This window comes from Leucoraja erinacea, chromosome 10 (genome assembly GCF_028641065.1).
Source record: "Leucoraja erinacea ecotype New England chromosome 10, Leri_hhj_1, whole genome shotgun sequence".
NCBI classification, from domain to species: domain Eukaryota; kingdom Metazoa; phylum Chordata; class Chondrichthyes; order Rajiformes; family Rajidae; genus Leucoraja; species Leucoraja erinaceus.
The window spans coordinates 38,617,141-38,635,192 of record NC_073386.1 but is presented as its reverse complement, the minus strand read 5'-3'; the positions used below and the strand labels follow the sequence as shown (position 1 = coordinate 38,635,192).

General features: G+C 41.6%; 1 protein-coding gene across 2 annotated transcripts in view; it reads right to left on the bottom strand.

Annotated features, from left to right (window-relative positions):
* Positions 1 to 18,052, bottom strand: part of atf6 (activating transcription factor 6) — a 214,308-nt gene that overhangs the window by 184,943 nt on the left and 11,313 nt on the right. For both annotated transcript variants that reach the window (XM_055641983.1, XM_055641984.1), the window contains exons 2-6: positions 12,588 to 12,655; positions 9,829 to 9,913; positions 9,273 to 9,352; positions 5,799 to 5,916; positions 1,242 to 1,424 (exon numbers count right to left, since the gene is read on the bottom strand). In XM_055641983.1, the coding sequence (XP_055497958.1) occupies positions 1,242 to 1,424; positions 5,799 to 5,916; positions 9,273 to 9,352; positions 9,829 to 9,913; positions 12,588 to 12,655 (534 nt within the window). The remainder of the gene's footprint in view (positions 1 to 1,241; positions 1,425 to 5,798; positions 5,917 to 9,272; positions 9,353 to 9,828; positions 9,914 to 12,587; positions 12,656 to 18,052) is intronic.

Genomic DNA, 18,052 nt, shown 5'->3' with positions numbered 1-18,052 from the left:
ACCCCCCCCCCGAAAAGCTTCAACATCCAACCTCACTCACTTTCAGAATTACCAGCTTTCTAGTTCAGGAAAACTATTGTATTTATACGACATGCATAAAAAATGCATAGATATATAGACAATAGGTGCAGGAGTAGGTCATTCGGCCCTTCGAGCCAGCACCGCCATTCAATGTGATCATGGCTGATCATCCACAATCAGTACCCCCTTTCCTGCATTCTCCCCATATCCCTTGATTCTGCGAGCCCTAAGAGCTCTATCTAACTCTCTTTTGAATGCATCCAGTGAATCGGCCTTCACTGCCTTCCGAGGCAGAGAATTCCACAAATTCACAACTTTGTGTTAAAATGTTTTTCGTCATCTCAGTTCTAAATGTCATCTACCCCTTATTTTTAAAGAGGGATGTTCAAAGTAAATAGCTATTTTTAAAAGAACTCCTGAGAAGAGAGGTCAAAAATATGTTTTGTAATTTTCTCTTTTGTGATGTTCTACTTACTGCTTGAAGCAGTTATTTGCCGATATCCAAGGCAAGAATATGGAAAGTTAAAGTACAAACATCAAAAGATTCAGAATTAAACTTTGGGTATTTATCTTGTCAATAGTAGACCTTGAATATAACCATTTTAATGGTGAGTGCATACTTTTTGCTTTGGTGTCTAATAAAAAAACTGTGGTTGTGCTGCAATCATACTACACCATTACATTGCTTTGTTTTCCAGTTTTTTGTAAACATATCTGCACCAAATTTTAAATACGAAATGTTAATATTTTGTTCTAGTATTGCTTTTAAACTACTGGTGAACATCTATATGCTTGGTATTATGGTTTTAGAGCTGGACCTCAATGATCTACTTCGAAGCAAATTAATGTTTCCAGTATAGGTATACAAGCATGGCTGAATGGCATCCCAACCAAGGTGTATTCAAGATCAACCTATAATGCAGGTCTCCAGAAAACAGTGCATTAATTGAAGCATTTTGTCACTCAAACCCTGGAAGGTGATCTGCAACAAGATGATGGTATCAGGTTAAATATAATCAAAGCCTTACTTTCCCGACCTCTACGTTCATGTTGATTCGAGGCTCCCTAGACTGACTTGCACCAGGAAAACTAGCGCTTTCAGTCCTGGAAGCATTCTAGAGAGATGTTCATATGTCAGGTGGAGAGACAATAATTAACACAAACAATTATCCTTGGGAAAAATTAACAACCACAGGATTTAATAATCAGAATATACTCACCAGCAGGAGCAGGATAGATTCTAATTGGCTGTTTTTTCAGAATGGACATAACATTTTGAATCGGTTTAATTATAATGGTTTTCCCAGATAACACTGGACTTGACTGCGAAACTGGTAAAGCTGGAATGAAGATGGGCTTTGGCTGAATAGGCTTCTGCTTTGATGTATTTGAAGGGACGTTTACTGAAACAAAAATACTGTTTTTAATTATGTGCAAAAACAAGTCATTAATATAAACATTTTATAATTCACTATCAAAGCAGAACTACAGCAAGTTAACTAATTTCAGTTCATGATCAATTGCAAATAACAATCTCTTTTTATTAATATTAACAATTTCATCTTTACACAAGATAAATATTCAGAAAAACATTTAATTAATTGTTGCTTTAATTATAATAACTATAAACATACACATAAGTACATAAATTTAAAAATCAAATTCAAAATCTTTATCAAGGACTAAAATTAAATTCAGACTTTGCAGAGTTTTGAAAAATCCTGCCCACATTTTGGTAATTGGTTACACACTTTGGAGTTGAGCTGCTAAACACATTCCTCAGCTCAAAACATCATTGCCCTTCATATGGTCAGTGCCTTCACAAAAACGAGACATATTCTTCCAATTATTTTAGCAATCAATACAATCATGACTGTCTTATGGGAAGGATACATAGGGAAAAATCTGGAGGAAAATATCAGTTACCTGACACTTCATACTATAACAGACTCGCCAAATCAGTCAGCAGGAAAATAATGATCAGCAATTTAAAAAATGACCAACCTGGACTGCTCAATCACTTTGAACATCATCATCGTGGATCAAGATTGTTCTCAATAGCACTGAATTTTAAAATGGTTACCACATCAAAATGAAGGACAAAAAATAAACACACAGTAATAAACCATTTCAACACAAAGTTGAAAACAGTCAAATGTGTATTGTTCTTTCACTTTAATTTATTGCATGTAACCAAAACAAAATTAAATGGGTAGAGAATTCCATGTTTCCCAGGCAAAAGTTCCAAATTGATGTCGTTAAAATCTCTGCAATATTCTCGTCTTTTCAAGTATGCTTAAGTATGCTTTAAGAGGGCAGGGGATGAAGGGGCAGCCCTGGCTTCTGACCTTCGGGTTGCCACCTCCTCGCCCACCACCGAGGACGAGAAGAGGAGAGGGACATCGGTTCTTATGAACTGGTCCAGTACTCCAAGGTCGCAGGCCGATTGGTCTTTGGACTTTGAATAATGGCGGTGCCCGCATGTGTAATATATCCAAAGAGAATTTCACTGTGCATTTGCATACGTGACAAATAAAGCACTATTGAACTACCGAACTAACAATTCAGCCCAAGTATTTCATCAAAATCATTTCTGTTGAGTCTTCACATTTAATTTCCTAACTTGAGTAAATGCAAAGCAAGTTCAAGTTTACATTTATTGTCACATGCACCAATTGGTACTGTGAAATTTGAGTTACCATACAGCCACACGAATAAAAAGAATACAATACACAATTGAATTTAACATAAAACATCCACCACAGTGGAATCAACATTTCTCACTGTGATGGAAGGCAATAAAGTTCAGTCATCTTCCTCTTTGTTCACCTGTAGTCGTGGCCTGGAACCCTCTGCAGATATTGCTACGGACGGCCCGATGTACAGGCCCTCTTGCCGGGATGACCGAAACTCTGGCGTCAGAACGGATCGGAACACACTCTGCGGCTTGGAGTTTCCGAATCGGCCGCTTCTTACCAGAGATCGCGGCTTCCGAAATCCACAGGCCGAGCTGGGCGGAGCTCCAACACAGGCGATCCTCGGCAAAAGATCCCAGGCCTCCACGATGTTAAAGTCAGCAAGCCCCGCTGAACATAGCTCCAACACTGGCGGTCCTCGACAAGATCCCATGCTCCGCGATGGTAATTCAGCGCTGCGCCTGCTACTGAAGCTCTGGGCCGGTCTCTGGTAGGAAAGGCCGTGCCAATCCAGTTGGTAGCCGCGAGGTGGGCCACGAGGGGGGGGGCTAAGATGCAACGGAGAAAAGACGCATCTCCGTCCAGGTAAGTGACTGAAAAACGGTTTCCCTCTATTCCCCCCCACATAAGACATACTGAGAAACATTAAAACATACACTTAGAGTGACGCACTAAAAATAACAAAAAGCGCGAAATGACTGACGAGCTGCTGGCAAGGCAGCCACTGCGGTGGCGCCATCCGATGGACAGGTGACAAACTCTGACAGAGGGATTGGCTGTCAAATGCACTTGCATCTTAGTTTAGAGATAGAGTGTGTAAACGGGACCTTTGGCCCACTGAGACCACGCCGACCAACGATCACTGTACACCAGTTCTACCCTACATATTAGGGACAATTTATTGATGCCAACTAATCTACCATCCTGCACGTCTACCAACGCGGTCATAGGGAGAACGTACAAATTCCGTACAGACAAAATCTGTGATCAGGATCGACCTCGGCTCTCTGGCACTGTAAGGCAACAACTCTACCGCTGTTCCACTTTAGTTATCAAATGTAATCATCTAACATTTCACCAAATATATGATGTGTTACGATAGGCTTTTAATCCATCTCCTTTAATGCCTTGTGGAATTACTGTTAGCATTTAACCATTAATGTATGATTGTGTCTCAGATCTTGTATCATTTGAGCTAATGCTTCAACGGCTGCTTTTGGAGCCATTGTACACTCATCATAGACATTAACTTTTAAAACGTATAGACATTTTTCCTTTGCCATTCCCAACCAATGCTACATGTAAGAGTCGCGACCCATGTCAAATTTAACGGCAGTCCAAAAATCGAATGGGTGATTTGTAGTGTAGAAGTATTAAAACAATGGCCTTTGGTGCTATGACAATCATGTCTCGTATTTGAACTTCAGCAAAAAGTAGATTCACATATTTTTGTTTATCGGAAGTACCCAAAACAACATTTGTGGTCATTGTAAATAGCCTTTGTAAAAGTGTTCAAAGCATTTGCTCAATCCATTTCTGATAGCTCTGCCATCACTATCCATAAAACAATTACAGCACGGAAACATGCCATCTCGGCCCTTCTAGTCCGTGCCGAACACTTCAACAACTTTCATACGAAGAGCCAAACATACAAATTAGATGCAGAAGTTGGAATGCCTGGCTATTCATACCTGCCCTGCCATTCAATGTGGGTGAATGTCACCAAAACTACTTGTAACGGCCTTTCACTTGCTTGCTTATCAAAAATCAAGCTTTCTCTGCTTGTAGAAAAATAAATAAAGATTATTTTTAATCAACATTTTGAGAAAGAGAATTATAAAGACACACAACTCCATGGATGTTTTGATGGTCAGCTTGGACTTAGTTGGCCAAAGAGCATGTCTCCGTGCTGTATGACAAATATTTAGAAAAAGTATATACCTCATCTAAAAGGGTATTTAAATAATAACTCTTCATATGCCAAATTAAAAATCATAACAACTCTCAAACATATGACATTAAGCCACATAAAGTAAGTGACTTGATGAGCATCTTACTGAGAAAAGAAGGCGAAAGGCAAGGAGGCAAATACTTAAATTCCAGAGTTACTTGCCAAGACAGTCAAAAACAACATTTTCAATAGTGGAACAATTAACTCTGGATAGTGGAGCAATTAATTAAAACTGGAGATGAATAGAAGCCCAAAAAATGGAAATCTCAAAAACAGTAACACGTGAAGATATTTAAAAGACAGGTAGTATCTTATTTTCCGAAATATGGAAACCAAAATAGGTTAACTGGGATGTAGAGATGAAAACCTAGGGCTTTGAACAATTTGCTTCAGTGTAACAGACAATTTGACGAGCTTAAATTTACATGCAATGAAATTTGCAAGGATGACTTAGTTTTTGGAATAGTCAATTCAGAGAGGCAATAAGTTCTTCAGCAATAAAACAGAGCGATGTTTGAGTCAAGCCATGTTAAAGAGAAGGAAGTAGGAGGTGATCTTGATGAAGGAGCAGTTACATGGTCAAAGGCTCTCATCTGGATCAAATGCAACAATGAAAATGCCAACAGAATTTGGCTCAGGTATTTGCTCAGCCCCAGGATGGTGCCATGGCATGCACACACAAAACAATGGAAATAAATGTAGAGGAGAGCTTCAGTGACAAACGTAAAATTCACAGTAATTAGCTATTTGGTTCTTCAGATCTGCTCCACCATTACATAAAAGTCAGGGTTGATCCAAGTGTGATGTGTTCACAGCTATTGGTGGAAACCTTTCACCCCATTCAAATCAAGAATCTTTAAAATATTTAAAAAACATGTGTAGATTACAATTTCACAGTCATAATCCTCAGAAAGAAGAAATATTGCCTTATCTGTCCTTCAATGTCTTATTTTCAAAAACATTATTCCTAATTTTCATTGCTCCCCTCAAGAGGAAATACCCACTCCAACCACCTGATCAAAACCCCCAAGATTTTGTCATTGTCTCTTTCTTCTCAACTCCAGTAGGTACTAACCTGGCTCGCCCAGCCTTTCCTTATAAGACAGCCCACTTATTCCAGGTATACATACCTTGTTCTAAGATGCTTTGTTTTGTTTCAGGTGAACATTGCACGTTTAACTCCTGTGCTGTGGAAGAACATGTTGAGCTTGGTGAGGATTGAGGTGATGAAGTGAAGAGCAGCTCGTCCTGTTTAAAGTAATAGTTACAACAATTATACAAACAGAATACTGTTGCCCTTATACACCTGCAAAGTATATCTACTCCAAATGATGTAACTTATTTGATAATACTACCAAATTGACCGTTTCTCAGTGTTTTGGGACATTTCAGAGACATTTTGTTAATCCATATTTGCCAAATAGCACTGAAGATTCAAACAAGTGCCTTCGAATTTGGACAAAAAGATTAACAATGGACCAGATTTTGTACAGAGCTACTGGCATTATTGCAAGAAATACCAAGGAATTTTAGGACTTGCTGGATGTTAGTGGAAGCTGTCCCCGCCAAGGCAGTACGCAGCTGATACTGAGACTCGGGGCTGTGTGCAGTTCTCCGGCCACCCCCCTGTACAGGAGCACAAATGTTTTAACAAACAGTTCTTCAGCTCCTTAGTTTTGGAAGTGTGAGATTAAAATAAAACTTGGCCGAAACAGAATCTCATTTTTGTCAAAGGGAGGATGCTCCTCAAACTGCAGAACATCTTGGACAATACAGCTCAACCCCTCCATGACACACTGGTCAACTTGAGGAGTACCTTAAGCAACAGACTGGTTCCACCAAGATGCAGTACAGAACGCCACAGGGGATCCTTCTTCCCTGTGGCTATCAATCTGTACATTTCCTCCCCCTTCTGTCGTGGGGTAGACTGACTCCCCTCCTCACCCCCTCCCAAATCTTTGCACATCCCCAATCCTTTCCACTCGTCACTTTAATTGCCAGATCAATTTCCCTCCTGGGATAAATAAAGTTCTATCGTATCGTATAAAAGCATTGATTAACATCAGAAGAGTTAACATTGGGGAGAAAGGATGGGCAAACGGAGAACCCAGAGACCCACAGCAGCAGAGGTTCTACTGCAGTTGTACATCGGCCACCTGCTATCATCCGGGTCGGGTTCTTGGTGAGACGGGAACACAGGATAGTGGGTTTGAGTATTGCGTACACAGTTTTGGGGGTCTTCAAATCTGAGGACTGCAAGCACGGACATTATTGACCCATAGAGGGAGTGCAGCCCCGAGAGGACGGTTCACCAGAACTGATTCCTGGGATGGTCAGGCACTGCCACTTGTCTTATGAAGAAAGACTGGATAGACTTGGTTTGATATACTCTCTAGACAAGCGGCTTTAGAAGATTGAGAGGGGATCTACACCTCTCCTAGAAACTTACAAGAAAAAACTTCTTAAGACTCAACTCGGGGTTGGACAGGCTAGATGCAGGAAGCATGTTCCCGAGGGTGTTAGGGAACGTCCATTTACAAATTGGGGTCACAGCTTAAGGATAAAGGGGATCAAGGCGCAAATCCTTTAAAACCGAGATGAGCCATTAGAACTTTTTTCACACAGAGAAAGTGTGGTGAATCTCTGGAATTCTCTGCCACAGAGAGATTTTGGTATTTGCCAATTGAGGCCAGTGCCTTCATTTGGCTAACAATATTTTAAGAGGGATTATTAGATGAATTTTGGCCCTTGTGGCTAAGGGGATCAGGAAGGGTATGGAGAGAAGGCAGGTACGGGATACTGAGTTGGAACAGACTGGTTCCAACCAAGATGCAGTCAGCCATGATCATATTGAATGGCGGTGCAGGCTCGAAGGGCCGAATCTGGCCTACTCCCCTGCACCTAATCTTTTCCCTATGTTTCTATGTTTCTATGAAAGGAAACAGGCTGATCATACAATGGAAAAACAGAGGGAAATCAAACATGAAATTGGAATGAAATGGGACAAAATAATTGTGAATCAATGAGAAAGACAGGGACAAGGTGAGTCCCTGTGTAACTCCCATTATAAAAGAAACAGGATGTCACTCTAAGGAGATAAAATTTTCACCTGAACGAGTCTTTAAATTATTTTAAGCACCTTCTGCAATTATTCAAAGGCCACATCTAAAGTTTAAGAAACCCACAGGATTTTTTTGAAAATTTAAGACTGTTTCTATTCATGACAGTATTTGTACATAATGAAAAAAAGGAGCATTTGCAGGCTGTTGATATTTACATGCTTATTCATACACAAATTTTTATCATTAAAAATTAAAAATAGAAGACGCATTGCAACTCTTCAGGCTTAAAGGATAAGGTATCAGGAATGGAACAAAACTTTTTCACCAAATTTAAAGGCAGGAACTTTAAATAGGTTTAAAGTTTTTAAAAAGTATGAAAAAAATGAGATCAAAGGTAAAGATATTCCGAGGGGTTAAAAGTTTCCGGATGGTGCAAAAACAGGTGTTGCAGAAGAATGCTCAAATCACAATCTTCCAAAACATTAATTCTGGAAATGGAAAATTGGCCGTTGTCACTGCGTTAATTACCAATGTTAGGAGAAATAAGAAATAATAATTATATAATGCCTGTTGTGGAGGCAATATTACAATTGTTAGCTGGGGACAAAGACACAGAGCATTCACCAGACACATGGTCAATTACAAGCTGATCAAAAATAAATAACGTTAATTTGGAAAATGCAAAACTCTACTCGTTGAAGAGTTAACTGAAGTTCCAGTTTAAAAGCTAGAATGTGTTATTGATAAGGAAATTACATGTTGTGAGGATTAAGAGGATTTTTCTCTGTCAGATGGTTGTCACACATTGGACCACTCTCCTCCAAGAGCTGTGGCTGCAAGGTCACCAATGGTAGCTATGGCACAGATTTGAACAATGAAGAAGGATGGGTAAGCAGCAGTAAAATGGTGTTGAGTTCATAGATGCAGAAAGCATGATCTTATTGTACAGCAGACCTGGCCCAAGAGACCAATTGACCTACTTCTGCTTCTTATAATCTTGTGCTCTTCACAATTTAACACAATTTGGAGGAAAGAAACGGAATAGAGGATAATGGTTCTATTCCAAAATTGGCAGGATGTGACTTACAATGTACTCCAGGGATCGGTAGAGGGGCCCCAGCATGCATTTTTAATATAATATATCAGACATCAAATTCCAAATGTATGAGCCACTGTCTCGTGTCAATGTTCACATTCAGTTTTCTCCATCTGGCCATTTGTAGAGCTTTCAGCTCTCTACTAAATGGGACAAGATTTGGGGGAAACCACAATTATATGGAGATTCTTGCTTTCCTATCCTATGCTCGTTATTAATCAAATTAATTTCAGACAATTCCCACTTACTCTTTTTCCTTGTATGATTTAAGGAAAGCTGCTGGCAAAATAAAATTCAATACACAATTTGATGGTGCAGTGGTGTCACAATACAAACTGCAGCACCCAAGAATAAATTATTGAAGATCAAAGGATGTTATAAAAATGTAATGTGGTTTTGTAAGTGCCATTGGCAAAAATACAAAGAAAACATTAGGAACCGCTTACATGTTGTAATGTTGAATCAGCAGGAGAAGGCACTGAATAGTTTGAAGCTGGAGATTGAGGCTCAGACTTCATTTGTTCATCTAAAAAGAAAGATAGACAAGAAACATGTACTTTAATACATCTGGAAAGAGGTTGTACATACCAACAGGCAATTATTCTATTTAAGCTTGATTTATTGAAATTCAGTTCACAAACAGTTTATTGTCCACACTCAAAATGAGTATGTCTCCAACAATATTTCTCTCCTCTGTTTACATTGGCGATCTTCTGAAAGCAAGAAAGCTGCAGTTGTTGATCATCAAAAACAAAAAATGATGGAAACACTCAGGTCTTCCAGTGAGAACGAGGATTTAACATTTCAGGATAACGACTCATCAACGACCTGATACATCAACTCTGATTTCTCACAAATGCTGCATGACCTACTGATTATTACCAGTATTTGACTTGTTTATTATTGTGTGGTATTTTCTCAAGTGGACAAACTTTCACACAGGTTTTACAGATTTACATTTTTTTTTAAATTACAATAAATCACTGGATGACAAAGGAATACCTGGAGATGAACTGCACGTTGGTCCCCAAGGATCATAATCCCAGGACATGAATTCCAAACTGAAATCAACATCCATGTTCATATCCTAATAAATGGAAAATAAAAATGTAAACTTCACAATTTACCAATGTGAGTATACGTACGTGGTTTAATTAACTTTGTCTTTACCATTAACAACAAAAAATTTAAAATTTCCACGTACAATACAAAACACCGTGTTACATTGATGCCATCAACAAGGTTTGGATCTCAACCTTGAAAACACTAATTTGGCTCAATAGATTCGATTAGTTATTATTTAGCAATAACCTGAACTTCGGCATGAATCATTACAAAAAAAGAGACAACATGTTAATTTGTGTGCTTAGAAATACTATTGTCCGAGACTATATTTTATATCACACCAGATAATAATAATAATAATAATCTTTATTTATATAGCACTTTAAAAACCAGTATTTGAACCAAAGGCTTTACAATCTTAATGATCAGGGAAGAATTGAACAATCAATGTCAATAATCCATAAAAAACGTTGGCAGAAAATGACCATTGTACACTAAAGGAAAAAGAAAGTGATTCAGAAAGTCTTGAGTTGAGGCACTGCAGGTTCCAGTTCTCAGCACAGTAAAGGTCGGGATCTATATCGAACTCCTCAGCCGCGATAGAAGGCCCCTGCCGCGAAGCTGGATCATCGGCGTCGGGGTCTGTGGAGCGGCCTGATGGAGCCCTTCCGGCTGGGGCACAGTTCTCAGGCCGCACGGCCGGACCGCTGACACTGGGAACTCGGTGGCAGGCCCCGCGGTGTTTGCCTCCAGTGCCGCCCGGCGCTGGAGCGGCAGCAGCTTGTAGATGTTCGCGACTCCGGAGCCCCCGAAGGCGACCCGGTGAAGCATCGCCCGCTTTGCGTTGATGCGGCAATGCATCTGTGGGTCGAAGCCCCGATGAGAAACGCCGCTCCAGCGGGGGCTCCGCCGTAAGGGAGGCCGGGGGGAGAACATTGAAGCAATTGGGGGGGGGGGGCTTTCTCCGACCATGGGGAGCCGGATTTAAACAGTTTTTGTAACTTTCTCAGCACCTTAGGTGGCTGCTATTTGTATACCTTGTGCATGCAAGCAAATCCTAGAACATTGGCAAGAAGGTTTTCTTGGGAAAGTTTAATTTTCATAAAGATCAAAGGTAAACATTAGGGTTAGGTGAAAGCAAGAAAGTTGGTGAATTTCTGAAGGAGTGTTTCCTGCAATAACATGTCCCTGCAACAAATGTGCCTATAACAATAAGGAATTACTTAAATGTATTCATCAATTCATGTGTGATTTAAATAGTTATAATTTGATGAACTTAAACATAATCTTCAACAGGAAAGAAAACACAGTTATCAGATTTTAGATTTGGCCATTCAGACTCCCACAACACAAATTAAATCAATTTCACAGCTAACAAGATGCATTCAATAACCATAACAGATCAGTGGGAGGTGTTCATAAATTGATGTGTAACAGAATCAGTTTGTATTCCAAAGGGCAAGGGCACAGTTTCCCTTAAGAAAATATGCATGAATGGCTTTTACAGTATCTTGCAAAGATCAATTAAATTAATAATTATATCTAGTACCATAACCAACGCAGATCCTGAAAAATGGAAATATGCAGAGCATATGAAAAAGAAAATATGAGCTACAAAAGTATTATTGGCCAGTCTAAGAAATTGGCTAAGCTACATGATATAGTAGGAACAATTGATACATTGACATGGTCGGCAAGGGGCTGTAACTGTCCACTTCATTTATAGATGACTGAGAAGATGGGACAGAAAGCCATTTGGATAATTTTGCCAAAATGGCAAGACAGACAGATAGTATTGTGGGTGGAGTAGATGGACACGTAAATTAACAAAAAAGCAAGTGATAAAAGTGCAGAATTTCAATAAAAGTATTGCCAGAGGAAATTGGCTGTGGGCAATAGGGCAATTGATCATTCATTCAAGGGGCTGTAACTTCACTTATAAATTGTAAAATTTGGATAAGAAACAAGACAAATAGTAATTGGGTGGAGTAGATGGACACGTAAATTAACAAAAAAGCAAGTGATAAAAGTGCAGAATTTCAATAAGTTGAGAGGAATGTGGGCAATGGCTAGATCATTCATTCAATTCCTTATAAATTGTAAAAAATTAGAAACAAGACAAATCCAATTGTTCAGCATCTACGCACTGAAATATTCTCAACAGGTATGGAAAAATATACCCAAGGAAATAGTGTTAATTATAAGGACTGGAGTACAAGGGGGTGATCCAATTGCTGTTTTTTTTTTAAATACAAGGACAACTGATAGAGCAAAAAGAGAGAAAATGTTCCTGTTAAATACTGACAAAAAAAAGTGATGGAGTGGACCATGGTTGCTGTTTGATGAGTACAAATGGTTTCTGGTTGAAAGACATAATTCTGAGGATGAAAGAGATCAGCAGCATTCTTCACTGATACTTTAGCTAAACATTTGTCAGTTAACAGCATTTTAAGTTCAAATTTGTCAGGATATTTCAACCAAGTTGTGCTACTTGTTAGTCAAGAAGAAATGTTTTTGGAATGTTATTCGTTTACTAGTTATCCCAAATCCATGTCGACTGGATTCATCCAACTCTCAGTCGAGTTTCTACTTAGTTTTTCTGGAGTAGAAAAGGAAAGCTTTTCCCCCACCCTGAACAACCAAACTGCAACCCAATTCATCAGCAGCTGAAGACAGGATGAATGATTAATACTTACAAATGGATTATTTTTCAAAGCTTCAAACATGTTGCTGGTCTCATTCAGCTCTTCAAACAGCAACGATTCTACAACAGAAAAAAAAAAAAAATTAAATCACAAACCTGCATTGGGATGGATTTTTGCCATACAATATAAAATTCAATACTTGCCATTTCCAACAGTAAAACAACCAAGAGTAGTTTAAGCAATTGATGAGTTTAAATCATGCACTATTAACAGTGCTAACTGCAATGTTCTTAAATTCATGAACATTTCTCTTGTGGGCTCTATCGCATTACTATAATTCCTCTTCCCTTAGATCATCCAGCAACCAATTTAAGAGTTTTGACAAGTTCAGCCAAATGTTTCTCTCCTCATCAGCAAATAAAAATAGGATTCTCTGCCCATTATCACAGTTGATTAAGGAGGCCTCGTGGAGGGAAAATTGGCTGCTTTCCTTACATTACAAAAGAGATCACAATTCACTTTATTTACTGTAAATTGCACTGGGACATCAAACGTTTATAAAGGTGAATGAGATAAGTGGAAAGCCGAAGTGTCAGTTGCTTGACAATGAGACTTAAATCTGGCTTGCTGATGCTCAAAGTAGATTACTGCTGTTTTGTTTACATTTCTCTTTTAAAGTAATTTACCTGAAGCTTGGTGTTAATAATCAGCCCTCCCAGTAGTGCAGGGTATAAAAGGATGGGGATAGGGTCTATTGAGAGAAATTGTAAAGTTGGGACTTTACAAAGTCCAAGGCACTGCTCCGGGCTGCCACTGCTCCGGGCTGGCGCTCCACCAGTCCAGGGCTGCGGGACAGGCAGAGCCGAGCTAGAGCCAGTGCTTCCCCCACCCCCGTGCCGGCCTCGCCAGCCCATGGCCACCCCGGACACCTCCGGCCACCCCCGGACAGGGACGGGACACCCGGGAGGGGACGGGGACGGCCCAGCAGAAATTCAACAGCGCCCACAATGCCAGAGACCTGGGCCTGACCTCGACCATGGACAAAACGCAGACCTGCACACACGCAGCAGCACAGCTGCCGAGAATGTTTATCGCGAGTGACCTATGACTCAGGCATGCACCGTCAGAATACCAAACTCACTTATTATTAGAGTATTTATGTCACTCGCAGCAACAGAACTAACCTGTAAACACAATTACATAACAAGCAGAATTTTTTTTTAATAACTAGTACAAAATAGCACAGTCCTAAGTGCAACCAAAGACAATCCAAAGTTTACCGTTCAGTTAGTACTGTGGTGTTAAAGTGCCAGATAGTTTTTGGGAAAAAGGTATTCTTGAACCTGATGGTCATAGTTTAGACTCCTGTACCTTCTTGCCGATAATAGGAGTGGAATGAGAGTGTGGCCATGGTGGTGCGAATCTTTGATGATGCTAGCCGCTTTTCCTAGGCAGCGCATCCTCTTGATATCAATCAGTTTCAATGCAGTGACAGCTTTAATCAAGTAGGAAAGATTTTTAGAGGAATGACAATTATTTCTTCTCATTTGGTGCTGATGTGGAACTTGTGTTGAAAATAATGCAACACGAGCACCCTCTGCTGGACAGAGGAGAAAGAATAGTCTGATTCTCCCACTAAAGTCAGTCTGAGTCATGGAGCCATTCAGCACGGAAACAGGCCCAACTTGCCCACGACGACCAAGGTGCTCCATCTATTCGAATCCACAGATGAAATAGTCGCTGTCGGCATGTTTCAGGTCAATGCCTACCCATCCATAAATTAAAAAAATACTTGGATGTGTGTTGTGGGAGGGCAGAAACAAATGAAAACGACCCGTGACAAAATTAATGTCGGCAGAAACTAAAATAGCAAAAGGGATGACAATGATGGAATACAAGTTTTAAAATTAAAGAATTTCGGCAAAGAACACATGGCATTAGCAAACTCATTAAGCACAGCTGATGTCCGAAAGAAAATAGGAGCTCTGGTTACAATCTAGAGTTGATGAACTTAATGTCAATCCAAGATTCTGCCAAAGGTTCCAAATGGACCCAAATGTTTTTGTTGATCTTGAGTAGAACAGTACAAGAGTTCTAAGTGCGAGGGGGCCAGAGTACTGAAAAGTCAGGCAACAGGGAGTTCAGGGTCACACTGCAGACCAAACAGAAATGCTCATAAAGACATTTAATGAAACAGCTTTAAGAGCATCAAACGCAACACAAAGACTAAAGTGCTGTTTCTCTGGAAAGGGATGTTAGGGCCCTCAATGGTAGGAAGGGGCATGTGGAAATGGATAGGTTGCACTTCCTATGTTTGCCTGGGAAGGAGAGAATACCAATGAATTGGTGAGGGAATGATTGCTTAAAAAGGTTGAAACAAGGAAGAGTGATGGAGGAAAAGTGTTGGTAGGCCGTGCTGCGCTGGGAAGATGACGTGTCGAATTTGGAGGCTCATAGACGGAAGGCAAGGAGAAGTAAAAAGTCAGGGCAGAGGGAGGGAAGAAGAGGTAACAGAGTAGGTTCAGGAAATGTAATGAATACTGAAGTCCCTGATTTTGGGGAAAAAAAAGACATATTAGAAATTCAGATATACAAGGTTGCATTGCCCTACAATGGTGGGAGGCACGGTGGCACAGTGGTAGAGGTGCTACCTTACAGCAACGGAGACACTGGTTCGATCCCGACTACGGGTTCTGTCTATACGGAGTTTGTATGTTCTCCCCGTGACCTGCGTGAGTTTTCTCCGAGATCTTCGGTTTCCTTCCGCACTCCAAAGATGTACAGGAATGTAGGCAAATTGGCTTGGTAAATGTAAAAATTGTCCATAGTCTGTATAGGATAATGTTAACGTGCCGGGATCGCTGGCCGGCACGGACTTGGTGGGCTAAAGAGCATGTTTCCACGCTGTATCTCTAAACTAAACTAAACTCTCGCCAACTTCTCCTGTCCTCAACAACTCTCACCAACTTCTCATGTCCCCGACATATCTCACCAATTTCTACAGATGCACCATAGAAAGCGTTTTCTCAGGATGCATCACCGTTTCGTTTACAGACAGCTCCATCGAAGACCACAAAAAATTGCAGAGAATTGTGGACACAGCCCTGAGCACCACACAAACCAACCTCTCTTCTATTGACTCAGTTTCTTCCCAGTTGTTATAAGGCAACTGAATCATCCTATCACAACCAGAGAACAGTGCTGAACTATTATCTACCTCTTTGGTGAACCTCGGACTCTCCTTGATCGGAATTTGCTGGCTTTACCAAGAAATTTACCACTGTAGTCCGGCCCACAACAACAACCGCATCGTCAAATTTGCTGACGACACTACTGTGGTCGGACTTATTTCAAAGGGAGACGAGGCAGCCTACAGAGAGGAAGTCCTGAAGTTGACAACCTGGTGCTCAGAAAACAATCTGGCTCTGAACACCAGGAAAACAAAAGAGCTCATTGTCGACTTCAGGAGGCACAGCACCGACTTAGTCCCCCTACACATTAACGGCGAGTGTGTGGAGAGGGTCAACACCTTCCGGTTTCTCGGCGTCCATATCGCGGCTGACATCTCCTGGACGGACAACACGACGGCGGTCATCAAGAAGGCTCAGCAGCGGCTGCACTTCCTGAGGGTCCTCAGGAAGCACAACCTGGACTCTAACCTGCTGCTGACCTTCTACCGCTCGTCCATCGAGAGCCTGCTGACATACTGCATTACAGCATGGTATGGCAGCTGCACCATGGCAGACAGGGAGAGGCTTCAGAGGGTAACCAGGACAGCGCAGAGGATCATTGGTTGCCCTCTCCCCTCCCTGATGGACATCTACACCTCCCGCTGCCTTAGCAGGGCAAAGAAGATCACCAAAGACAGCTCCCATCCTGCGTTTGGACTGTTCGACCTGCTGCCCTCTGGAAGGCGCTATAGGTGCATCAAATCCAGGACAAACAGACTCAGGAATAGCTGCTTCCCGAGAATTATATCTACCATAAATTCAAATCCACACATGCACTGACTACACCGCCCAACACGGACTTCCATCTGTATATATGTATATATGTATGTAGCGCCGTAGAATTTGTGCACCTATTCCCCCCCCCCCCCCCCATCTCCCTTCTGTTTTGTTTTTCTGTTTCTTGTTTTTTGTGTAAAATTGTATGTATGCACTGAGTACGAGCAGCTTTCAGTTTCACTGTACATGTATAGTGACAATAAATGGCATATCTATATCTATCTATCTAAATATCTAGGCAAAATAATATAATATGACAACAGTAGCTAGTTGTCATATTAACAGTTGTGGGAGTCTACAGGACAGCAAGCCCCAGCACCGCAGCAAACTCAGCCGTGAGTATTCAACGTTAAACGCCGGGAGCGGGCAGGCGGGCGGTGTGTGCGTGAGAGGGGGGGCGAGAAAGGGTCAGATTTGTATGAAATCAGCGGCGTAGGGGGATAGAGTTAAAGGACCTGAAGCTGAAATGAAAGACAACTGGCCGGATAATTGCGGGAGACAGATAAACAGTGGATAAACAGACCTGGGGGTTGTGTTAACTCGTTCGGTGCCAGTACAACAGCAGACCAGGTTGGAGGTTTGAGACTGTGTTAACATTGGTGTCGGGGTTAATGTCTGGGCCGGAGTACGGGTGGGATTTAACTGTGTGTGTGTGTGTGTGTGTGTCTGTGTGTGTGTGTGTGTGTGTGTGTGTGTGTGTGTGTGTGTGTGTGTGTGTGTGTGTGTGTGTGTGTGTGTGTGTGTGTGTGTGTGTGTCTGTGTGTGTCTGTGTGTGTCTGTGTGTCTGTGTGTCTGTGTATGTGTGTGTCTGTGTGTGTGTGTGTGTGTGTCTCTGTGGCTGTGTGTGTCTGTGTTTCTGGTTGTGTTTGTGTGTCTCTATCTGTGTGAGTGTGTGCGTGGGGGGGGAGCCGTGGACAGAGGGGGGATTTTCAGATGCAAACCACACGTTTTCAGTTACGAGTTGGACACGATTACTGTCAATACGAGCAGCTCACGGAGCAGAGTCAGAATGAGAAACACTGCTCGGCTCACACACATACTCGTGGAGTGAACTGTAGATATAAATGTGGCTGGAGGTAGAGGAGAGGGGGGGAGGGAGAGGGAGAGAGAGAGAGAATTTGAGAGAGGAGTCGGGGGAGAGAAAGGGAGAGAGAGGGGAAATTGGAGAGGAGAGAGAGAGAGGAAAGGGGGGAGATAGAGAAGGGGGAGAGAGAGAGGGGGGGGGAGATAGAGAGGGGGTAGGGAGAGAGGGGGGGAGAGAGAGAAGGGGGGAGAGAGGTAGAAAGGGGGGGAGAAAGTGGTGAGACAGGGGGGGGAGAAAGAGAGTTGTGTCTTGTGGGGGGGAGAGAAAGAGAGACAGGGGGGGAGAAAGAGAGACAGGGGGGGAGAAAGAGAGACAGGGGGGGGGGAGAAAGAGAGACAGGGGGGGGAGAAAGAGAGAGAGAGGAGGGGGGGACAGGAGAGGGGGAAAGAGGAGACAGGGGAGGAGAAGGGGGGGGAGAAAGAGAG